The sequence below is a fragment of the Camelus ferus genome, chromosome 7 (assembly GCF_009834535.1).
Source record: "Camelus ferus isolate YT-003-E chromosome 7, BCGSAC_Cfer_1.0, whole genome shotgun sequence".
NCBI lineage: Eukaryota > Metazoa > Chordata > Mammalia > Artiodactyla > Camelidae > Camelus > Camelus ferus.
This window is the reverse complement of record NC_045702.1, coordinates 81,818,508-81,844,096: the sequence shown is the minus strand read 5'-3', so window position 1 is coordinate 81,844,096 and position 25,589 is coordinate 81,818,508. Positions and strand designations below refer to the sequence as shown.

Below are 25,589 nucleotides of genomic sequence, written 5' to 3'. Positions count from 1 at the left end.
TCGTGAGGGAGTTTCGGGTATCTCTTAATAAAATTACTTTGCCCTAGATTTTCCTTTTCGTGCAAGTCATAGAGTTTACACATCACAAAATCTACGTCTGAATATGCCCAAAAGAGCTCTTTTAATAACTATAAAGTAACAATGGAAAGTCATAAGGAAGAGCTTAGTGGTTCCTAAAATAACATGGGCCTTTAGATCAGTAGCATCCTAGCTTGGATGAAATACTGCTTAAATCACATACACATTGAGTGTGTAGATATGCCATCAACAAAAAACTTATTTCATTGTCAAGGTTTTTTTTTTTCCCCCTCCAAGAACCCAGCCAATTTTTGCCAAATGTTGTAATAAAGGACCTGGTTGCAGACTATAAAGTTAAAATGTAAAGAGAACGTTTTCCAAACGCCCTTGCTGCCTAAATCCTACACAATGAAAAAGGAGGCCAACTTGAGCCTGAAATAGCGTAAAGGAGGAAGGGATGTCACATGCCGGTTGTGTTGCTGTATTTGTGCAGATGCATAGCACGGGCTCTCAGAGGGTAAGACTTCATGATTAATGGTGTTTATTCTTGACAGAAGCCTCCTTTATTTATCTGCAATACAGTTTAGCGATTTTATCAGGCACCTGAATGAGAAATATTCAGTCATACCAATATTGCAGTGTAAATTGAGTAGAGTCACTTTTTATTATATCTTTCTGCCTTATCACCTGCACAGTAATTTTCTAGCAGAGGTTTGATATGGAAAGGCTGGATTTAGCTGTACTTGACACAAAGCCTCTTCAATTTCCCCTAAAAGTTCAGGCTGCTCTTAGAAGTGTGTGTGTATGTGTGTGTGTGTGTGCGCGCGCGCGCCTGTGTGTGTGTGTCTGTGTGTATAACATATAAACCCTCTGTGTTATCCAAGCAATTTCAGGATTTGAAAGAATAAAGATAAAATGCACAAACCTGGATGGGAAAAGTGTGGTTAATATAAAAACGTCTAATAGCTGTGAACTCACTGGTTAAAGCTCCTTTCGTGTTTAAGCTGAGGCTCAGTACCAAACCTTTTGCCTGGTTATGTGGACCCACTTTCTTTTATTAATCAATCACCATCCGAATCCAGTCAGTGTAAAGCCAGACCCGTTCACTTCTCCAGGGAGAAATACCAAATTTGAAGACCCAGTGGCCAGGGCAGGAACATCAGTCGCAGTGATGATGACAGTACCATTCAAGGGGGGAGGGAACCCGGGAGCAAAATGAGACCTCATTTGCAGGGCACTTGAGTGAAGGGTCCCCAAATGTTTAAACTAAACTTTATTCACGTTACAGACCTTATAACATGAATTGTCAGAGCCAATCAAAGGCAGACAGGAACAAATGGTTTGAATTATAAAAAACATTGGATTTTAGGATCAAAAGAGACTTTAGCCCTGGTGGGTGGAATGGAGATCATTTCATCCAAATCCTCACATTTTACAGATGAGGAAAGTAAAGCTGCAAAGCTGTTTCCCAAAGTCTGTGGTCCTAGGCAGGTTCTCCGGGGGTAATCTGAGCAGGTAATTGTGCACATCATACAAACGTTCCCAGTCAGTTAAATCTGGCCTTACCTGTGGAATCAGAAGGCTTGCTTTCACTGGGAAGAAGAGAGTGCAGTCAGAGACCGTGGTTCCCTTCCCAGTGGCCAGAGTCATCTTCAGCCTCCTGTGATGTTGTTCCCTGTGCCTGGAGCAAAGTTCTGTGAAGCCACAGGAACCCTAAGGAAGTTGCTGTCTCCTTATTTAAGGGTTAATGCTTCTTTTCTATTGAATAATACAGACAAATTGTCCCCCTTGGGACATTAGATATACGCCTTTTGCCACACTTAATTTATTTTTGAGAAGTTTGACACCCTCAGAGGGGTTAAAATTCTGGAATATTGAGAAGGATGTGTGGGATATAAAGTGTCAGTCAACATGATGTGCGGTCTTCCAAGGAGCACTTCCAGCTGAATCTAAAGAGCTTGGCACTTTCAAAGGGCCTCCTGTTTTCACCTTTACTAAGCCAGATGCCCCTAGCAAAGCTGGGGGATTGTGTTCTGAAGGAGAGCATTTAGATAACCACAGGTCTTTGATGGACATCTCTGTTATCACTTAAAATAATGATGCTTTAAAGAATAAGGGGAAGTGTGCGTCAGGTGCATCTTGCCAAGAATCATGAGACAGCCCAGAAAACACCCTAGTCCACAGTTAATAGTAACCATGGCAATTACGAGGATTACGATGATGATGGTTCCAAGAGAAGAAGTCCTAGCTCTTGGGAGACACACCTAAGCTCAACGTGCTAGACTGCTGTTGATAAAGGATTTATTCTCTCTGGTTCTTGAAATCACATTGGTAAAATACAAGTTAAAACAGACTCCTTTTTTCTCCTTGGCTCAGAATTCCAGATGCACTGTCCTTGCTGTTACTGTCCTCCATCCCTCCTGCAGAAGGACTCAACAAGAAGCAGAGATTGCACTGGGGAGCCTAACCTCCTGTTCCTAATTAGCTATTTCCACCCAGTATTTGAAGCCTCCTAGCAGCCTCCTAGCATGTCACTTAAATAACAGATCCTGGCTTGGGGCTCTTGGGATGTTTTGAGTATCTGTGTACCTTAAATGGTTGAACTTTCCAAGCACTGGCTTGTTTGTTTAGTTATTTAAATCAGCAGTTCTAGCTGAACCTCATGTACGTACTTTACTGTATGTGCTTTTTCCTTTTCCCTTACACCTGGTGGGTATCATGGCTCAAATCCCTAAGTTCCTACCAAAGGGCATCATGGTTGATAGGATTCTGCGTTATCAGAAGATGTAACACCTCGGAGAACAAACGCCACAGGATTCAGGGATTTTCTAGATGCTGCTAGTTCATGAGCCTTAGTCCTTGGCCAAGTCATTCCACGCTGTTGTATTTCAACATCTTTCCGTTTTACAGTGCGTTTTCTTCTTGGAAAAGGATGTAATATCGCCATTTTGCATGTTGCGCTGAGAATGGAATGGGTTATTCATCAAATTCCAAAAAAATTAGGATCTGTTAGAATGAGTGGAAAATTGGCAGACATGACAGAGAAGTCAGACTTAAAAATTTTTGTCCCCCTACTCCTGTTTTTTTCTTTTTTCATGGCAAGGAAGTTTTGAACTAAAACTACGGAGTAATCATGCCCTTGAATTTACTTTCAGAAAAAAAAAAGTCCTACCCATTTTTGAGAAGGTCAGGTAAAGTCTCTAAACTCTGCTTTGTCAGAAGAGGCGGGGTGGGGTGCTCCAAGTTGACACCAAGGGTGTTAGGAGAGCTGAACCATGTCTTCCAGAAGAGACCCCTCCCCGTGGGGCCCAGAGGAAAGAAATGCACAAGGTCGCAATGAAAGCAGCACGGCTTTGGCCTTGACCTCCCAGAGGTCTAGTAGCAAGAGCAGCAGCAGGAATGAGAGGGTTGGTATTAGGGGCCAACGTTTTCTGAGAACTTACCGTGTGACAGGTCCCAGGCTAACTGCTTTGTGTATATTGCCTTATTAAACATTAAACAGCACAGCGCTGCTCCTTTTCTATCTAAGCTCAATAGCCTTGGAGCAAATCGGGCTTTTAAGGATCTAGTCTATCCATCACTAGATGTAAGTCTGAGATCCTGCAACTCTGAGTTACAGAACAGCTGATTAAAGGGACTCTGCCCGCTGCAGGGAGAAACGGAGGAGGCGGCTGAGATAGGAGAGAGCCCCCTGGACTCACGGGCTGGGCTGGACTGGCCTCCCCCATGGCCTGCCCCGCTGGAGGAAGAGAGAGTATCCAAAGAAAAAAGGGAACAACTTGCTATCCTATGGAAGGACAGGAGGAAGGGACAGTGTCAGCTGGCTTTGTTACAGCAGAACAGTTGGGAAGCTCTTCAGAAAACAGGGGCCCACCCACTGTCCCAGAGTCTGACCACTGAGAGCAGCTCCCTGTCCTGCCATCTGCCAGACATGGGGTTCGGAGGGCATCACAGCCCATCACATCGGCATGAACTTCTCCTCTGCAGCCACAGCGGTTTCCTCGTCAGGGTGGTATCTTTGTGGACTTTGTAAAGGAAGACACAAATACTGGTTCTTCTAATGACTAGTCCTTATATCTACATTAATTATAGTATGTGTAATATATTAACATAATAGATAACCTACGTTATGCATATTAAAATAGAGTAAGTTATGTACTAATTATATTAGTGACTAGTTCTTCTAAAAATTACATAGTGGTAATTTTTTTACTGGTTTTGTTTTTCCTCACAAACTAGGAACGGGGGTGAGGCGGAAAAGAAGATTTCTGTGATTTGTTACACGTTGCAAAAAAAGGGGTGCTTCTGTGTGGAATGCTTGGATTCTGTTTGGACAACAAAGGAGGCTGCTGAAAATAATAATTGTAGATATACCCTGCGTTTATGGAACTAAAATATTAAAAAATGGTGACAGGTTATTTAGAAACTGGTTTCTCAGTTGCCATTTGGATCAGGGATACTGTCTACCTGCTTCTTTCCTCTCTTCTGCCCTTGTTTCTAAAGTGTTAAAAACTTTATACACAGGAGTGAGTTGGGACAGGGAGAAGACCCACATGATGAGATGCGGTCATTTGGCTCCAAGTGCTTCTCTGAACCACTAGTAGGTTTAAGGACTCTTTTTAATAACACTGCATTGCACGTGACAGTTGCTTGAATTGACTTTCTTTTACATTTTTTGACTTACTTCCTGACCTTGAAATCTTAATCTATTAATATAGAATTATATTTAGAGAGTGAAGACAAATTTTGGCAAATTACGGTTTGCAATCTTCTCAGGAAGGAATAAAATTACTTTGAGCCATCAACGATTACATTCATCTTATAGAAACCATAGCATTGTTTCAGTTGTCAAAGGACATGACTGCCATGTGGATATTTGCTTGGCCTCTCCTTCTGATGGGCCTAGTGGGACCTTTCCTCCCCCAAAATTAATATACAGAAGCCCATCTTCCATGATTTACTTTGAATTTAGAATAAGGTCAGCTAGACTATCTTTGTTTAATAGTGGAAAATATCATGATATTTTTTATGAAATTTAAGCAATCTTTATGTTATAATTAAGCAACATTTAAAAAATGTTGCAAAATATAAATATATGTTTGATTTTCTGAACGTAATAGAAATGGTTGAGATCACTGTGGAAAATATTGTTATAGTTGACACATATAAAATGCATATATTCTTTTCTAAAAATTGGTAATAAATAGTATATATACAGAAAAGTACACAAACTGTAGCTCAATGAATTGCTAAGAGTTATCACAGAGTGAAAACCTCTAACCACTAACCAAGTCTAGAAATAGAACAGTCACTCGTCCGGAAGCCCTCCCCATACAGCTCCAACCTACCCGGAGGTAAACGTTGTCTTGACTGTCCCAACGCTAAAGTCTGGGTTTGTCTGTTATTGAACTTTATACAAATGGGATAATACAGTATCTTATGTTCTTTTGTACCAGGTTTCTTCTCCCCAGCGTTATGTTTTGAGATTTTCCACATTGTAGTTTGTTCATTTTCATAGCTCTTCACTCTGTCATTGCGTGATTTACTTACCCATTCTGTTGTTGATAGATACATGGTTGTTTCCAATTTTAATGTGAATGAATAATACTGCTCTGAATATTCTGATACATTATGACACGTGTGTACACAATATGGTTGTAGACACACCAAGGAAAGGAGTTGTTGGGTCATAGGGTGTGTCTCTTGGAGTAGATGATACCCAACTGTTTTCTGATGAGGTTGTGCAACTTACATGCAGGTTGTGTGAGAGTTCCCGTTGCTCCAGATCCTCGTCGACACTTGGTGCCATCAGTCTTTTTAATTTTAGCTATTCTAGTGGGTTTTTAGTGATAACTCGTTATGCTTTAATTTGCACTGCAACTATATATGATGTTTATGTACAGTTTATTAAAAGATATCAGAAAAACCTTTTAATGTTAAGGGATGAAGTATAATTCAAAGTATGTTTTTATTTTGACTAGAAGTACATAATGCCTGAAAAAAATGCTGGGAGTAAATAGATTAAAATACTGACGTTGGCTAGATTTGGATAGCTTGGATACAGAGAATGCCTTTTTTGAAAAAATAATCTTTTAACTTTTCAATTCATGATATAAGTTCCTTCTATATTCAGGCAGAAATAGAAAATGAAAACAAGGAAGTTATTCTCAAAAATCCTTTGAAGTGATGTTTCTCCATTAAAACAAGTATTTCTCTCTCTCTCTTTTTTTTTTTTCACTAAAGAAATCAGCCATAGCCCTTAAACTGTCACCTAAGAAAGTATTCAGCAGCTGAGCACTCGTGTGTGTTAAGCAATGTTCTAACCTTCACCTTCAGTGACTACTTCCATCTAATTTGATCTAGTCTTTGTGGCACACTTCACGTTCCACATTTTTCATAACCAGGAAATGTCCCGGAAACCTCCTGATGATGCTTTTTGACTCATCAGGTAATACTTGCTCTCATACTCTCCTTAGGCATGTGCGCCTTTCCGCCGTGTGACTGTAACTTCTTCTGAGAGTAGGGACTGAATGCCCCTATCTTACGTTTCTTGAAATACCCCCAAGGGCTGACATCGTAATGGCTTCTTAGTAAATGGATTTTCAATCAAACGTGTATTGAACGAATGGATCATTGAAACATTCATCTGTGTTATTATACGTGGAGCTTTTAAAACTTGAAATCCAATGTAGTCATTCTGTTGAAGGCCCAAGTCCGTTAAGAATTCACGGGGAATATTCCTTAGCTGCAAAGATGATGCAGTGGGATTTGAAACTGAACCGTCTTGTCAGCTAGGGTCCCGGCAGTTTTGTGGCGCAGATATTTACAAAGGTGTGGACAAGGTTCGGGGCTCGGGAAATGATAATAAAGCCCCCAGGAGTAGCAAAAGTTTGAAGAGGTTACCAGCCCTAGCCTGACGGTGCAAAAGGAGGGAAAGGGTCAGTGAGAGCTGGCGCCGAGGAGGAGGGGTCACACGTCTGGAGCCGAGGGGTGGGAGGCAGGAATGCCACCAGCAGAACTGTAGCCTGTGAAAGGAAGCGAGGGCAATAAATACCCTGAATTCTCTCCCCTCTACTTACAGCCCCTGCCTTGGCTTCTCATTAGTGGAATCCCGAGGGACAGCTGATTCCGGCTACAAAGTCCAGCCTTCCAGGGCCGGCGGTGGCTCTGGGCAGAGGCTGGCGACTGGACAGCCGCCTCTACCTGGCAGGGGCACGTGACGATTCTGGGGCAGAGATTATCTGAAAGCTCACCTTGCAAAGAGGAAAAGGCCAAGTTCAGGGCTGCGAATTTCCCACCATGTCTGGTGTATTCGCCGCGGGAGACATTTTAGTCGCTGAATGGAAAGCAACATTTTTTATCACAAATATTGGTCTATTAAGACTGTCCTGATTGAATAATTCATCAATTGGTTAAAAATGCATCATCAGGGGTAACTCGTCTTTGGTGTCTGTTAGACCATTACTTGAGTGTGAAGGGTATCTACTTGTTAGAGAAAGAGCAAAGTTGAACAAAAAATTAACTTGCTAGATAGAAGGAAAAAAAATCCAACATTTCAGTCTTCTGGTAGTTGAAGCCCTCACGTGTACCCCAAAATGCAAGGGGTATGTGTACATCTCCAGTGTTCCAAGCAATGTGGAAGCAAATTATAATAATCCAGCATATAAACCATGTTTAATGCTCTCATAATGGGTAATGCGAGTGATTAAATACTGTGATTTTAATCTTGGCATTTCAGTAACCCAATAAGATAAATGAAAAGGCAGTAACAAATTAGATTATATAATGATATTTCATTCTAACTAAGACGTCCGGTTACTCTCTGCAATCCGCATTTTGGTTTTTAAGTTTATCATAATATAATGTTTAAAATGCTCTAATAAGACTCCTCTGTTCTTTTCATTGTAATCTATTTTCATGACCTTATAAAGGAATTAATCTGAAGTTAAATTATTTCCACAAGTGAAGAGACACAAACTTTATACTGCTTTACTGTCTTTGGGGAGACCGTGAAAATAATCTCCACCTTCCTTCTTGTCTGAAACTGAACTTCATTTCTCCACTGGGCAGTATGGAGACAAAATGGTAGCCACTCACTGGGTCTTCCCGGCTTTGGGGAGACAAGTGGAAGCGAGGTAGGGGACGTTATCCCTGAGTGGGCGTGCTGGGGCCGAGATCCATGCCTGAGCCGAGATGCAGAGGTCATGGAGCCATAGTTCCTCCCACTCTGTGGTGCTCTGGCAGCCCAGACAGCCCTCTACAGCTTGGGCATCTTTTTCCTAGACAGCAGTTGTATGGTCCGGTAGGAGGGGTCACAGGCGTATTTCTGTACTCTTTGGCTGCAACATAACCTGCATGGGATCTCTGTTCTTGGAGCTGTTCGAAACTGCAGTATTCTTCCCAAAATGTTTGTTGTTGTTGTTGTTGTTGTTGTTGTTGTTGTTGTTGTTGTTTTCCTCCACAGTTTGTGCTTGCCTTCCAACCACTGAGCCACGTACAACCTCAGAGCAGAGAGAGAGTCAGGCGAAGCCAACAGAAATCTTCAGTGCAGTCTCTGTGTGTATCTAACTAAAAATATAAACCAAGAAAGTGAGTGACACCTATAATTTTTTTTCCTGGTGCTACTGTAATCCTCAAATGAAGATTTTGAGCAAGCTTGACAAATATTTACCAGGTCAACTTTATGATAGTGTGTGAAATAATAGATGTCCATTACATGGAAAATTCTGCAGCTGCCTTCCCATAGCAGTGAATACACATCTGCCTATTAAATGTAAGAAGCTGAACCTTCCCTCTCAGATTTGCTTTACAGTTAAAAAAAATAACTGACAGATGACCCAGATGCCAAGAATTTGAAAGGGGCTCTGTTAGGTAATGTTAAAAGCAGCTTTATTGAGAAACTCTTGTTTATATATATTTACATCCACGTCAGGTGGCTGCTGGGACCACTGGAATTCAAGGCTGGCTGCTCAGCTTTAATGGCTTAGAAACTCATTTCTGTCAGGCATTAATTAGCACTCGAGAAATGTCATGCCAGCCCAACTCACAAGATCCTGGTGTGGAAACAGAATTAAGAAGTCATCAACGTTCAGTGAGAAATTGAACAGCAGTGAATTTGGAATCCCAGTCTCCAAAAGTCTTGCCATGTGGACATTTGTTTGCTGAGTTGAAAAACATTGACGCAAAAAAAAAGTCTTGTTGGATGATTCTGACAGCCACCAAGATCATCATCAGTGCCACCATTTCCTGGGTGCCCAGTGCCCGTCAGTGACAGCAGCCCTGGAAGGGAGCTGTTACCATTCCGTTTTGTGTATCAGGAAACATGCCTCAGTGACAGAGATAGGGATGAGCCTGAGTTCAAATCCACTTCCTGCAAAGCTCTTGCATTTTTGTTATAACTGAGTTCGTGTTCTTAACCACCTTGTGTGGTTTTAGGATTTTGAGTGGAGCCTCTTGGGAAATCCAAAAGGATGCTTCTGGGAGACTGTCAGGTTAGGGAACAAAGCAGACAGGATTTATGTTTCCACCATAAGATTTGCTTTGAAAAAAGGGGTTCCAGTAGTTCAGTGTTTGAAAATCACATAGCATGCTGTATTTGCCACCCCTAGTATGTGTGTGTGGTTCTGTGTCTGTGTATGTATGAGTCTATATGTATGTAATACATATCTGTCTCTGCCTTGTATGTGTGTATATAGGAGTGGAATACATTAGTGTAGTTTGTGATGTAAATATTTACGTCTGTATTAAGCATTTATTAGATACTAGGCTCAGTACGTGAGGCTTTACTTACATTCACTGGCTGAGACCCCTACAAGGTAGGGATCCTTTCCATCGGACTGCTGAGGACAAGGAGAATGGTGGGTCTCTCGGCCGTGGTCACACAGCTGCCATCCCATCCACAGCCATTCTCCTTCAGCCCTGAGCCCCCCTCACCCCCACCAAACCACTGCTTTGGTGGTCTGACTCACTGTCCCCAGAATCCCTGGTGACTCCTCACTGAGAGACCCTCATTAGACATTTCCCTGTTGTAGCCTGGGGATGACTGGCCTTTGGTTACTAGATGGTTTGTTTCTTTAGGGAAATTCGTTACTGTGAAGCTTTCTTAGTTGCCTCCCTGTCTGAAGGCGTGACCCACCATCCTTCTGAGGAATAGGCGACCCCGATCTTCTCAGCGTCTCCTCTGGGAGGGAGGGACGTGCATGAGCATGATGTGCACCAGAGTGAGTGAAGTTTCCTGACTTGATCTCCACCCCTTGGGGGCACCGCCCCTCTTCTCTGCTGTTGCCCATGTGTGTGAGGGAAAATGGAGCCTGGGCGTTCCGGCCAGGTCCTGACTCCTTACTCGTGGAGTATCTCCAGTCCTCCTGTGGGAACAGGTCAGATGAAAGTGAAGGTGAGGGGGCAGGCGTCAGACGTCCACAGATTTGGGAGAAGAGAATAGCGTCGGCCGTGTCCTGGCTTCCTTGCCCCTTTGGACTGGTGACCGCCCCGGCCCGACACCTGTCACCTGCAGGTCATTCTGGGGGCTGAGTCTCCTCCCCGTCCCTGATTCTTCAATGCAATCTAGGCCTCTAGGAAGATTCTTGCTACCATTCTCAATTCTGGAATTTGAGAAAAAAAATGACAGGTTCCAGTTTTTGTCTAAAATGGAGAAAACCAGTAAGCAATGCCATTGCCTTCACTGGTTTTAGTTCATAATGTTCAGACTGAGTTTCTCGGGGATCATAAGGAAAGCCTGTCTGGGAGGTAGCGTCTCCTGGGTTTCTTGAAATGCCTCCTTTTCTGCATTTCTGCTGCACCTGTCTCTCATGAATCTGCAAGGAAGTTTGTGTTTTGTAATAATTGCTTTTGAGTCCGATGAGAAGGATTGCTTTTCCTCTTCTGTAGAAAATGAATGAATGCATTTGAGCATCCCGTGTGCTTTACAGTAACAGCAGGCTTTAAGCTGAAGATTTAACCAGCGACACAGAATGAACTTACTTGTAGTCATGAGCTAAAATAGGTTAGACTAATAAGTTGTGCCAAGTTCTATTTAAATACCAGTAATTTTTACTAATTTCTGAGTGGGTATGGAAAGCCTCAAGTTGTTTTGAAAAGAAATAGCTTTTTTCAGGTGGTGACTTCTCCCTCTGCCCACATGTAAATTTAGAAAATGCTGGATTTTTGTTTTATTTCACTAAAAGTGGCATCTGAAAAACAAATAGAAAGCCTCCTTTTTTGTGTGTTCAAATTAAAAAAAAAAAGAGTAAGAAAGAGCAAGAAAGAAAATCCAGTACCCCTAAGAAAAGAGATTTTTTAATCTCTCTTATTTGCTACTGGGAGAAAATTCACAATCTGATCTTTGGTTTCATCTGTTTCACCATCTGCGCTGTGCTCTTGGAGGAGCTGGCTTCTCCCAAGATCCTGTTCTGACAGCCAGGGGGCCAGAGGCCGGCGGTGCTGTTTAGCTGGGGAGGCGGGGCGAGAAGATGTTTCTCCTCCCTTCCTTTTCACTGCTAAAGCCAGAGCCACAAGAGGAGTTTGCTGTTCTCAGTACATCCTTCTTACGATCCCTCGCCTTTTTATGGCCGTATTCTCTGTGAATGAGAAAAGTGTTTAGCCTGTCGGAGCCAGTTCACTGGATTATTCACACAAAACGCTTTCTATTAGAGAAGGAATGGGGCGGCCGGGGGTGGGGGTGGGGTTCCACAGACTGGAACCATTCTAGAAATGGCCCGCCCCGCCAGGGCTTGGGGGAGGAGGGGAGGCTCCAGAGAGGGAATCCCCAGTGGGGGATGAGGGATGGTGGCTGCCAGGTGTGCCTTAGAATTCCTTCCCGTCAGCCAAGAACTTACATTCTACCTTAGCTCATTATAACTAAGGGCTGCATCCAAACCCCAGTCTTTTCCAACTCTCTAAACCCAGGAGCACCTCATTACTGATGGTTCACTCAACAGGGCTAATCAGGACACAGCCACATGCAGAATGAGTACTGGAGAGAGCTGCCCCCCCGGGGCTGCCTCGAGAGAGGAGGGGCTGCCTTCAAAACTGGGAAACCCAGATCTGGGAAGCTGGGTTTACTCACCCCCACAAGACCCAGGGCAGTAAAGCTGGAGCACGGATGTACGCAGTGTCTAATTTCATGTTTCTTACAGACTTTCACAATGAGTCTCTCTTCTCATTTGTGGGCAGTTCTGCCATGGGCATGCTCAGATTTCCAGACCAGACAAATTTCCTTCCTTCCTTCCTTCTGTCCCTCCTTCCTTCCTTCCATCCCTCCTTCCTTCCTTTGCTTTTTTTTTTAATAAATGCCGTACCAAGATGGGGAGAGGTAAGTTCCACGGTGAAATTAACATTCAGGTCAAATGGAAAATATAATCACAACTACTTTGTGACGCTCAGGTGCCTGTTTGGAATTCTTCTCACAAGGAAAACCAAAGACTTAACTTTCCTATATTCCGAGTGCCAGGAAATTTCTCAAAGGTCAATTTCCTTCACCCAAATAATCACATCGTCGCATCCTACCTACATTATTATGTCACTGTGATTTTAAGATCAGAATGCCGGAAGTGTATATGCCTGATACTCTTCCCCCCAAGACACCTTGAAATCTTATTTTCTTTCATAGACAGCCTCTGCCTCTGGAGCTCTTGGTCTGACGCCTACCTCTTGTTTCTGTTTTTTTTTTTTTTTTTTTTTGACCCAGGCCTTCTGCCTTATCTAGTAGCCCCACGTATTCAGACCTGCCCTTCATCAGAATCTCCCCGCATCGGAACCCCGCGGCCGCCTCCGAGTCCCCCTTCAGCCCTCCGCATCCCTACATCAACCCCTACATGGACTACATCCGGTCTCTGCACAGCAGCCCATCCCTGTCCATGATCTCAGCAGCCCGGGGGCTGAGCCCCACTGACGGTGAGTCTCCGACCAGCCCCTTCTGCTTCCACCCATCACACCCCCTCCTCCCCCTGCCTCTCCTGGGACATGGTGTAGAGTAACTGATGCTTATCGCGTGGTTCCCATGTGCCGGGCACTGTGCTAAATGCTGGGTTGCCTGCTTTCACCACAGCAGGACGCCTCCGTGAGGGTGGGCTGCTTCTGTCCATTTTCAGGTGAGGCTAGCCAAGGGGCCGAGGGGCCAAGGGACTTGCACCCTGGCCCATTGGAACTCAAACCCAGAATGCACTGACGCCCAAACCCTTGCTCTTACTACAACTGCTCTCTTCTGTGGCTCCACGTGTGTTTAGAAAAGCCCTGTAGCCACTCCCACAACGTGCATGTGTCCCCAGCCCATTTTGCTCACCTTCTGATAAACACTTTCCTGTTCTGCAAGTCTGAGAGGCACCTGTATACAGAGGTGTCTGTGGGTGCAGGGCTTCTCAAACTCCAGGGTGCATACAGATCCCCTGGGGGTGGTGATAAAATGTGACTGTGTGTAGGGTGGGTCTGGGTGGGACCTGAGACGCTGCACTTCTGAGAAGTGCAGGTGATGTCAGTGCTGCTGGTCCAGGGACCACACTTAGAGGAGGAAGGGCTCAGAGAGCATGATGACCCACACCTGTTGTATGTGCCCTCTGACCTTGAGAATGCCAAATGAACTCTGGAAGACAGATGTGGTGGAAACAAAACAAACTTTGACTGTAATTCTCTTATATTTGATGCTCATTTAAACTCTCAAGGACCAAATTCTTACTGGTTCTCTTAGCCTCCCAATTACTTACTTGTCAATGACAATTAATTGGACTTGTACATTTCACAGCCATCCAATTACAATATGTTCCTTTGGTTCAGGAAGAGCATTTCCCATCTCACGCACGCATATCCAAACTCACTTGCCCACAGTAGCTGTTAGGGGAATTAAGGTCCAGAATGGCATAAGTTGTATTGTTGACAAGTAGAGGATGATGAGCTCTCTGCAGCAAACCACAGATTGCTGGTGCCTGTATCAAAGCACAGAGACACACCACGTGCTCCATCTCACCGAGCAGTGCTCCACTCTGCAGGGTCCACACTCTCCGCGCAGTCGCTTCCGGAGGCTGGTTGTGCATGGTGGGGTGCTGGAAGCTGCATGAGCTTTCTCAGTAGGTATCCACTCGGTCGCCCTTCCGGGAGTAGCTGTGCTCCATCAATAGCGACTGGCTCGTTTTCCCCTCTGATTCAGCGCACTGAAGATACGTGTAAGGCAGCTAGGGAGCAAGTTTTACCACTTGGGGAAGATGCACACTTTAAAAATAAAGCTGTAGAAGAGTCAGATTGGAGTGAGTTCTGCTTTGAATCTGGTTTTTCAGTGGGAAAAATGGAGTCACCTTTGTGGATACTTGGGAGTTCGTGGAAGTGACTAATAAGAACAGGGAGAGAGGGATAGAGAGGTCAGCCAGCAATGGGCTTGGAATTATGCCTGGTTTGTGGAAATTTCCTTGGGCCACTGGAAGGTGGTACCTCCAGTTAAAGCATCTTGTCATCAGCTTTCCATAGTAACTGATGACAAGTATGAATAACATAACATTCTTTGATTGGTTGTTCTGCCTTCCTTTTCCTGCCTCCGATTAATATCCAATCAAAGTCAACGCCCTAATATTTGTCTCTTGCAGTCTATGATTTTTGTACATATTTCTCTATGATGTATAAAAAGTATATGGGCACACACAAAAAAGAATGAAATAATGCCATTTGCAGCAACATGGATGGACCTAGAGATGATCATACTAAGTGAAGTAAGCCACACAAAGAAAGACAAACATCATATGATATCACTTATATGTGAAATCTTAAAAAAAAATGAACAGATGAACTTGTCTACAAAACAAAAATGGACTCACAGACATAGAAGACAAATATATGGTTACCAATGGGGAAAGTGGGGGAGGGATACATTAGGAGTTTGGGATTAACAGATACACATTACTATATATAAAATAGTTAAACAAGTTATACCTACTGTATAGCACAGGGAACTATGTTCAGAATCTTGCAATAACCTATAATGGAAAAGAATCTGAAAAAGGAATATATATATATATGTATGTATAACTGAATCACTTTGCTGTACACCTGAAACTAACACAACACTGTAAATCAACTATACTTCAATTAAAAAAAATGTATATGGACATGAATGTAAAGCATACACAGACTTATTGCTAGAATGTCAGTGTTTCTCCATCAAAATGATAAAACTTTTACTGATCGAACACCATGTGCTACGCACTTTCCATGCACCATTGCCTTCGTTGTTCCCCACAACCCCTGGAATCTGTAAGGGGTGGAGCTGGGATTTGCATCCAGATCTTGGTGCACCTAGAGACCACCCTGGAACTGCTCCAGTGTCCTGCAGCTCCCGCGCATAAATTGGCGAACAGCTCCAGTGTCCTGCAGCTCCTGCACACAGATTGGCATGTGGAAACCGATCATTACCCCACTCCTACAGAGCTGCCTCTTGCCAGTAAATGGCTCCAGATTGATAGGTATATGTCTTTTTGACTTTGTAATGAAAAAAAAAAAGAACAAGAAAGAGTTTTAAAATTATGGAACACAGAATTGCAGCTTATCACCCCATCGTGTAGTTATTAAAGCTGGGTTTGTGCTGCCATTTCTACTCATGAGCCCTGAGTCCTCCAGGTTAGTGAGAGCTAACTCCGACACTCCTGTCGGAAAGCTTAGGGAAGTATTTTAAGTATGTCCTGAAGTACCTCATAGTTATCTGAGTGGTCTACTACTGTAACAAATGGGAATATACAGTGCTTTGATATAAGAAACTTTCATCTTGGGTTGCAAACATGGGAATGAGTGTATATATACATGTACATATATACGTTTTAATCATTTTGAATTCGTGGTAATTTCTTGAAGCTAACCTCAAAAATATTATAATGTATTTTTAGTTTTTCTATTCACTTTCTTTAGTTTTCTTTTGGGGGGGGTGGTAATTAGGTTTATTTATTTATTTTATTTAATGGAGGGACTGGGGATTGAACCCAAGACCCCCTGCATACCAAGCACACGCTCTACCGCTGAGCTGTACCCTCCCTTCAATTTTGTTTTTGAATAAATGATACGTAGGAGACTTTGGTGAAGACACAGCTTGAGTTAAAGAAGTTTTACTATAAAGAAACATGTGGGCTGCATGGCAAACAGACTTTGGGTTGGCTCCAGAAAAGCTTCCTGTTGACTAACTGGTAACCGTACTTTTCTGGTCTCCTCTCCCATCCAGCCCCCCACCCCGGAGTCAGCCCAGCGGAATACTATCATCAGATGGCTCTGTTAGCCGGCCAGCGCAGCCCCTATGCAGACATCATCCCCTCGGCTGCCACCGCCGGCGCAGGGGCCATCCACATGGAGTACCTTCATGCCATGGATAGTAAGTGGCGGGGCTGTTCTCTGTAGTCCTGGGCTGGGTGGGGCGAAGCCAACTCATGAAATGGAGAGGAAGATACAAAGATTAGTTGATTACCTAACTTTTGAAACCAGAGGAAGAGGAGGAACCACCAATATTTGGGGATCTGTTTCCCTTGGTTTTCCAGAAGGATGCAGCCGATTTGGCCATCCTGAGCCTCCCTGCTTAGCTCAGTTCATATCCATGAACTGGAAGATGCAGGTGATTGTAATTTGGCTGGTACACAAAAAACTCTCCGGTGCTGATTATCTTGGTAATGAAATAAGGGAACGTGTTTGATTATATGAATGTACTTTATCCAGTCACTCTTTGGTCTCATAGATTTTAAGCTTGAAAAATTAATTTTTAAAAAAGACCTATACTTAGTTTGACATTTTTTGTTAATTTATTTTTTACTTCTTTTTACTCATAGGTTTTCTTTACATTAGAAAATTCTGTCTCACTGAGACCTTTTCTATAGGAAAAATAAAAACCACTTCCAAATCAGAAAGGGCTACTTTGAGTACATAGCAGTGGAAGAAAATGGGACCTTTGGATGTGCTTTATGTCACTTTCTTTTGGGTCCCTCAAGGCTTATGACGAGTCCTTCGTGTCACTTCTAGACATACAGATGGAAGCCTATGATGATCATTTCTTAGAACACCCAGGACTTCTTATTTATTCAGATTTTTTAAGTCCACATCCATTTGCCAGGTACCACATCCAAGGCGTATGTAACAAAAGCCACAACCCTTTGAATGCTACAACACTAGGACACGTGCTGGGGTTTTAACTTGTTTGTCCTAGTAACAGTGATTACCTTGTGCTCGTCCATCTACAGTCTGTTTGGATTCTTCTGTGACAGTGGGTGTACCCCGGTCCACTCCCTAGCAGTGGTTGGTCACTGAGTCCTCAGGTTTGTAATAGAGAGAAGGAGATTGGTCCACACAGCCTTAGTTCCCTTCCCGTCACGAACTCACTTAGCCATGTTGCATAGGAACATACCTTGTGTGGGTTTCCGTTGGGGAGTTCATGACCGCACACAAAGTAAAAGAAACACATTCGGTCTTCTGCAGGGATTCGGTGATTCTGCTTTGTAGAAGAGAGAGCTTCCATTTCAGATTCATCACCACCACATTTCAATTAGGGATTGTTGGGAGAAAAAAAAAGTTGAGGGTTATTATGCAAATCAGTTATTTAAAAATCTGCAAATAAAGAATTAAAGTAAGAGCGAATCCCTGGAAGGTCAGGCTGTATTTCCTTCGCTGTTTGATGAGAATGTGTTTAGTCAGGCAATGGCGGTTTTTATCTAAATAAAGGATGAAGCTACCCCTTTACTTTGTAAAAACTAATTAAAGGAATTTTAATTTGCCAGAGTATATGGTAAATTGATTGTCATTAAGTAGGAATTTAGATGTCCTATCATTCATCACATAAAAAGAAACCTCCTTTTTCTTTGTCAGAGTTTTTCATTAGACTAAGGGAAACAAAACAATTAACAGAGAGCCAGATCAGAGAGATCTGTGTTGCAGCAATGAGAATGCTCAGGCTTATGGATGAAGGATGGTCAGTGAAGAACTGGACGACGTCTGTCAGCTGTCTTGAAATCCTCACCTGTGGTTTAGCCCTTCCCTTCAACAGAGGGTCCCAAATCACTGCCCAAAAGGCTGCTGGCTTTCTCTTTCCTTGCTTGGTTCTTAGGGGGTTGAGTAGAGCATATTAAAGGGTTGGAAAGTGCTCCAAGTTCTATATCCCTGCCCTCTACAATAGCTGAAATCTCATTTAGCTAAACAGAACAGAAGACGAATGTTCTCATGCTTTCAATTTTTAAAATCATCAGAGACCTTTTCAACAGAGAGTGAAACAATTTTCCATCCCGACGTTGGCTCTGGAAGAGCAACAGCAGAGCCAGACCGAGATGGAGCTGGTCACTCGGCTCCATTGCTACAGATCTTCAGGCTCTCTGCTGGCAGAAACTGCAATAAAAGGGGTCAGATGGGTGCCTGGCTTTTAAATGTGTCCCCAGTGGGCCTGTCTGGGCTCAGCCAGCTTTGGGGTAGAGTGTTTATGTTGCACATTAGAGTGAACAGGTCTGTTTTATGGCTCTGATTCTCCCTTTTGGAATTCAAGTGGCCTTAAAAGACAGGAGAGCAGGTAATCCCTATGAGGAACAGCCTAGAGATGCCTGAAAACTGCACTGCTCACACTGGTGGAAACTGACTCAAAGGGAGGAGGGTGTAGCTTCGTGTGCATGAGTCCTAGGTTCAATCCCCAGTACCTCCGTTAAAAAAATTTTTTTTTAAAGAAAGTGACTTAAATAAGTGCCCATCTTGGAGGGAAAAACAGAGAGGAGCTGAACCAGCCAGGCCCTGAGGAACTTGAAGGTTTCCATGGAAAGGATGGAGCCAGGCCCTGGGCTCTGTCTTTGGATGATGTGAGGTGGATATAGGCCTCTGGTGTTTCATAGCATCAGATGGCCTCCTTATCTCATTGGTGATTTAAAAACTCAGGGAATCAGCTCTCTGGAATGTCCTGTTACTTCTAATTCTGCCAGGGATCACTGAGTCCCATTGAAAAGGGTTATTGTCCGGGATTAAATGGAAGTCGACCGTAATTCTGGTTTGTGCTTGGAATCTTTTGGAAGTGGAATGCATTTCTTGACTGAAAAGCTTTTATGATGAAGTAAAAGTGAGACATTTTTGTGTAAGGCAGACCCTACAATAACAGGAAGGTGTTGATTTGAACAGTACAAGATGTGGGATTGCTATTTTTGTACTAACGTGCCCTAAATCGGGGGGTAATGAGTCTATTCTAAATGAAGAAATTCCGTTTTCAATGTGCTTGAAAGATTTGAGTAGGTCTCCCATTCGTCATTCACGTTGGTTTTCCAGTTTTCTACATGGATGGTACTAAGTTAGTAAGTTCCAGTTTGTGATTTACTTTTTTACTAACTATAAAATATACGTATTTATTTCTATAATATTATCTATAGGGTCTTTCCTGTCCACCTATTGTGTTTCATTAAATGATCTCAAAGCATGTTGGATTGTTAGCTTTTGCCAAGGTCCGTCTCTGATGAAGAAAATATTTCCAGTAGAGACCAAGTGCCTAGGTCATTTTTCTTGCCTCCTCCTCCAGTTTTCTGGGTTCCACAAAATTGTCATGTCCCTGTGGGCAGGTATACCAGTCCTTTGAAATACAGACTCTCCATTATTTCTTAAAGGTAATCATATTCGATTTGCCTCTTCCCTAGTGGAATTATGCTCTCATTCTGTCATTAAACTTCAGCTGAATGACTATAATGTAAATGTGACCTTAGAAAAGGCAGGAGTTGGCCTTTGGGTACTTACACCCTCAAATTCAAATCTCTGGCATCTACCAAATTGAAGGCAAACGGCCATCCATTGTATTAAGTTGGCAAGTGTTTTTTTTTTTAATTAATTAATTTTATTTATTTAACTTTGGGTGGGGAGATAATTAGGTTTATTTATTTATTTATTTTCGGAGGAGGTACTCGGAATTGAACTCAGGACCTCCTGCATGCTAAGCAGGCACTCTACCACTTGAGCTACACCCTCCCCCTGTAAGTTGGCAGATGTTAAAGTGTGAGTTAGTACCCTTCAGAATAGAACTTCATTGGTGGACTCTTCCTGGAGTCTAAAAACTCTTAAGTGCAGAAAGTTTATTAATTAACTGATTGATCTAATAAGTCCAGAGAATTAATTCTGACTCGTCCAGTCTCATGACAATGCTGGCAGGGGTTTTCCTCCCCCATCTTAGGAAATGTGTCAACAAACCACATCTCAAGATTGTAAATGTTTCTTGGAACTGATTCTGTTAGATTATGGAGAATTTAGAACAGGGATCCCCCATCTCGGCACTACTGGGTCCAGATGTTTCTTCACAGTGGAGGGCTGCCCTGCACATCCCAGGGTGTACCACAGCTTCCCTGGCCTCTACCCATGAGATGTGAGTAGCACCCCATGTGTTGTGATAACCAAAATGTCTCCAGATGTTGTCACATGTCCCCTGGGGGCAAATCCCCCCCCCCATCGAGAACCATTAATTTAGGATAATGTATTTATCAGTTTTTTCAATAAAGCTGTAAGCATACCGAGGATCAGATAACTACAGAAATCAAGGGGAAATGAGAGCATAACTAAGCTGCGTTTTTTATCTTAGGATACTTTAATTCAGTTTTCCCTTTGGCTCATTGCCTTAGAACGGTGCACGTTGGGGCAGGGAGGGTGGTGTGCGGCGTAACTGTGGGAACCACTGTCTTTGTCGCTTGTGGTGAATTAATGATGAGAATATCCAAGCAGCCGTCAGATTCATAAATCACTGGAAATGAGAGGGATAACACATAAAAGTCTTTCCCTTTTGTTTAGCAATTTATCATTTTGCCTGCACATTAATAAACAGAGCTCCCCCGAGGTAAGCCCCTGGAAGATAAATATTTCTCCCTAATTTCCTCAATTGTAGCCAGTAGATCACGAGTGGGAGGCGAGGTCCTTGTCACCACAAGTGGCCAGCTTATCCTTCACTTCTTCCACGCTGGTAGTCGTAACAGATAACAGGTACCCAGTACCGCCGCTGGTAATCGGGTTCTGTTTTGTTTCTATAACAGGCACCAGGTTCCCCAGCCCCAGGCTGTCAGCCAGGCCGAGCCGGAAACGTACACTGTCCATATCACCGCTGTCCGATCATAGCTTTGACCTTCAGACCATGATCAGGACATCTCCCAACTCCTTGGTCACGATTCTCAATAATTCCCGCAGCAGCTCTTCAGCGAGTGGCTCCTATGGTCACTTATCTGCAAGTGCAATCAGGTATGTGTTTTCCCGAATCCATTATATGTGTCTTTAATGAAACGTCAGCATTTGTCTGCACCTGTGTTTGCCATCCTGACTACCTAAGAGGGAGGATACATCAGGACACCGGGCCTGACCTGGAACGCAGGTCAGGTGTCACCGGGATGGGTCCAAAGCTGATTATAATTATTTTGCAGACATCAGTTGGTGGTCCGTAGAGAGAAGTGTCATTGCTCAGGAATGATGAAATCCACTTCTTAGAGACAGTGAGTGTAGCAACCTTTTTCTCCTCTTACTGGTTAGAGTAAGCTCTAGAGTTTTCCTCTAGAGAAGAAAAACCAACTTCATACCTGGTCACACGACACTTGCAAGGACAGAGGCCAAAATCAAAAGACCGGGCGTGTGTCCTGTCTCACAGGAGCAAGGTGCACTGGGAGGAAGAAAGAAAAGGAAACAGCAGGGGTTCTCATCTAAAGGAGTTGGTGGGTCTTCCATGATGGATATATGTATTCAGGAAACCCTAACATTCCAGAAAAAAAAAAAAAAGTGTTTGCAATGGTCACATACCATATTTACTAGAAACGATGAGTACCGTTATTTTTTCAGCAGTGTTTCCATTACAGTTTTGATTCGTTGCTTGTTCGGTGATCAGCAGTGCTCCTTGGCAGGCAAGTTAATGTTTAAATATTATAAATCCCCATTTTGAGATGATGTCATTTTCTGCTGCGTCTGTTCTTTTAATATGGTCAAGAAGATGTGGAAACACGGAGCAGAGCAAATAACTCTGCTTCCCCGGTAGCAGTCGGTGCCTACAGAGGGGCCCTGGGTTGGTTCCAGGATGAGCCGCTGCAGCCCTGAAGGTGGGTTTGGGCGTCCGTCATGACTGTAGTCACATTCCAGCTTTGCCACCAGTGGTGCCAACCTCACTTGCCGGTCGGCTCTGAAATTCAGTCTTAACGTTTGTAAACTACAGACGAGACACCCACTGTGGAGGAAAGGGTGTCTTTTGTTAAAGCTGGTGTGCGTCAGCAGCTCCAGGTTGGAGACCCCTACCTGTGGACACAGCCTCAGGAGAACTTCCCCTTATGGTCCGACCAGAAGATGGGCTATGGGCGCCTGGCCCCGCTGCCCCAGTGATCACCCCGGCCTGGCTCTGCGGAAGTGTGCCCGTCTCCAAACCACGGCCTGGCTGTTCTGCACTCCTGGCAAATACTCCTGGAGTTATAGATTGCCATTGACCTAGCTCAGTTTGCTGAAATCATGTGATTATTTATCACGTGATTATTCTGTGGGTTGACCAGAAGTCAGAGCATCAGAGTGGTAGAAATGAGGCACACAGTGAAATTCACATGAATGATATTCACATGGACACACTTCATGAGCATTCACGTCTCTTACTTCTCCTTCGTTTTTCTTCCTCCTCACTTTCTGTGCGCCTATCTTGACTTTTTACAGCCTCTAAAGGGCTTAGATAGAAGGAAAAGGACTTAGAAGAAAATGGTGCCCAGACGGTCACAGTGCTCTGTCTTTAGTCTTACTCCAGCATCTTTGCTGGTTTCTTGGTCTCCTCCCCTTTCCCAGGTAATCTAGTACCTCCCAGGTAATCCTTGAGAGACTGCCAGTATCCTGACTTGTAGCCATCATTGTCCCCTGCCTCCAAGGAGCTACGACAGACCTGGTTATTCTCATTCAAGCTGGAAGCAGAGATTCTTCAGACCACTCAGGTCCTGGGAGACCCATTTGCAATCACGTGACCAGGGCCATCGCGCACTCAGGTCTCCCTTGACTTCGGCTCCCCACCAGCCCATCCTCTCTTTTGCAGCCTGACCGCTCGCTCATTCTTCAACACCCATCCACTGTGTGTTAGGATAAGACCTGGCGTTTGGTGCGTATGAAGTAATACAGATAACCCAAGATGAGATCCGCTTGCCAGAATAACACAATGATTAGAATAATTAGGATGGGCACCACCTGCCAGTCCTTTAGCTGGAGAAACGTCAGTACCTGCCCTGTTCCAAGTTTCACTTTGTAAATGTAAAGACAGGTGTGAGGAATCATCAGTAAGGGGTGGGACCAGTGGATGACGGGAAAGGAAGAAGCATGAAGAAATCTTCAAAGGGCAGCTGACTGTCCCAGAAGGAAAGATACAAGAGTGAATGTAGAGTTGCGACGCATCTCACCTCTGCTTTGTACCAAGGGACACAGTAGATGTGAGTGTGCCCACCATTCCCGTCTCACAGCAGTTTTGGAAAACATCGTGTTATTCTTGTTTGATCCATCAGCACAGTCTTTACAAGAGGAAGCCGGCGAAGGTCATGTGCCTGGTGGGCGTCGGTGCCAGCACTCCAATCCCTCACTTTTTGATTTGCCCCGAACACATTTGACTATCAAACTTGCGTGTTCTCGAATCCTCATCTGCTTCTAGTGTTAGCAGTGCAGATCGTAATGGTGTCACTTCAGTTTCCAAAGATGTCTTTCAGTGTGTAAAGGCACTCATTCAGTTTTCTAAAAAAAATACTGTAGCCATCTCCTTCGTGTACGTGTCCCAGCTCAAATGCTGTTCGCCAGGAGGCTGACACTGGCGTCTACCACTATTTGAAATCCCCGTATTTACCTGCTCATCCTGGTAGTTTGCTAAATGTTTCCCTCCACTAGACCACAAATGCCAGAAGGTTGAGGGCTGTGTTCACCACCACACTCCCCACCCCGCGACATCTCTGCCCTGTCACCTTGTCACAACCCAACAAATATTTCTTGAGTGAATAATTGAAGGAGCTCTTTATTGAGCGATCAGAATTCTAATCACCCTCTTTATTAAAGGAAGTTTCTATGTGGTGGGTGAATAATTCTGGTTTTCAGAAAGTTACATTCTCTGTGGAGAGAATATCATATGTCCATAGGTTGATAGATATACAGAGACACAGAGGGATGGATACAGAATAAACAGAGAAAAAAGCAATTATCTATCTTAAGTTTGTATATGGTTCTTATGTTTATATATTTACTTAAGAATTCAGACTGCTATAAAAATACCATATAAATCACATCTTTATTCACAAAAGCTCGTGGCCATATCAAAACATAACATTTGATTTTTGCCTACCTTATTAAAACTTATTGTCCAAAGGTACATCACAAGACTTTTTTAATATCATAACTAAAATGATCATTCAGAAAATAACTCCATGCCCTTGGGAAGGATGTTGTGAAATGTTGACCTGTCTCGGAATGCTTTAACTTCTCCATCACTCCCGCCTAAGACTAGGTGATCTACATTTACCAAGTACAGCCTGTCACCCCCACTGTCTGCGGCCCAGGCTAGTCTCATAAATAGCCAGTTAATGGCACTGTGTTAGGGCTAGTCTGACCTCTGCTAATGCCTTCCCCTAGAATCTGCGCTCCCATTGGAAGACGAGGTGTTTCAGATAACCCTCATCCTCTGGTAATCGTCCAGCAGACATAATGGAATGAAGAAACGAGTCATCCACTCCGTCCTACCCGACCAGTTACATCTTTCTCACATTGGGTTTAATGGCTAAAATGGAGATAGTTTCATAGCCTTGTAGTTTCAGGTCTGGCCTGGCCAGGACAGACGTCTCAAGAAGATGAGAGTTGAGTGCCAAGAGGGGCAGGGCCACATGTCAGTGTGTGTTTTCTGGTGCCAGAACAGACCAGCTCTGCCCAGTGACCAGACAGCAGGGGTCTTCTCCCCTGGGTGCCATCAGCCGTCCCCGCCAGCCCCCAGAGTAAGGATGCTTCCGGCAGGTCCAGTGCCATTTCCTGAGGCAGAGTTGAGACCTTGGCCCTGTGCTGTGGCCTGCTGGGAGGAAACATTTGTGTCAGAGAAACAACGCCAAGTGACTTGGGCGGGAAACAGGGAAGAGTGAATGAGCACCGAGCCAAAGGACCAGTGCCCTTAAACTCTCTGATTGCATCTTCTACAAATGACGAGACAGCCTTCGCCCCCAGCGGCAGTGGAAGTAATTAATACTAACTCAGAAAGAGACTTTTCATTTACTCCCCGATGTGGCCACTGGCTTTGTGTAGTACCTCATTTAATCCATCGCTCATGCATCCCCTAAATATTGTATTGCGTGTTCAGCTACGTGCTGGTCACTGCTGGGCATGGGGGCTGCAAAGATGAATGAGACACGTGACCCCTGTCCTCACGGAACTCACGGAAGGGAAGGGCCTCCCATCAGAGAGGAATGGGTCGGTGGAACAGGCCAGGCCCCGGACTGGGAAGAGTTCAGGTGTGGAGAGACTCTCAGAAGCCCACGACCCCTGGGTTGGAGGTGGGCAGGGCCAGGCTGTGCACAGCCGTGGCCCACTGATCCGAGAACCGCAGGAAGCCTTCGAGGCTCCAGGGAGGCTGCCCTGTTTTAGGGACCGGAGAACTGGTGCTCAAGGAC

At 44.0% G+C, this 25,589-nt stretch overlaps 1 protein-coding gene across 1 annotated transcript in view; it reads left to right on the top strand.

The window, feature by feature from the left end:
* GLI3 (GLI family zinc finger 3) overlaps window positions 1-25,589 on the top strand; it is a 265,844-nt gene that overhangs the window by 171,355 nt on the left and 68,900 nt on the right. Inside the window, 3 exon segments of the mRNA XM_032484273.1 lie at window positions 12,704-12,909; window positions 16,205-16,351; window positions 20,994-21,195. Coding sequence (XP_032340164.1) covers window positions 12,704-12,909; window positions 16,205-16,351; window positions 20,994-21,195 — 555 coding nt within the window.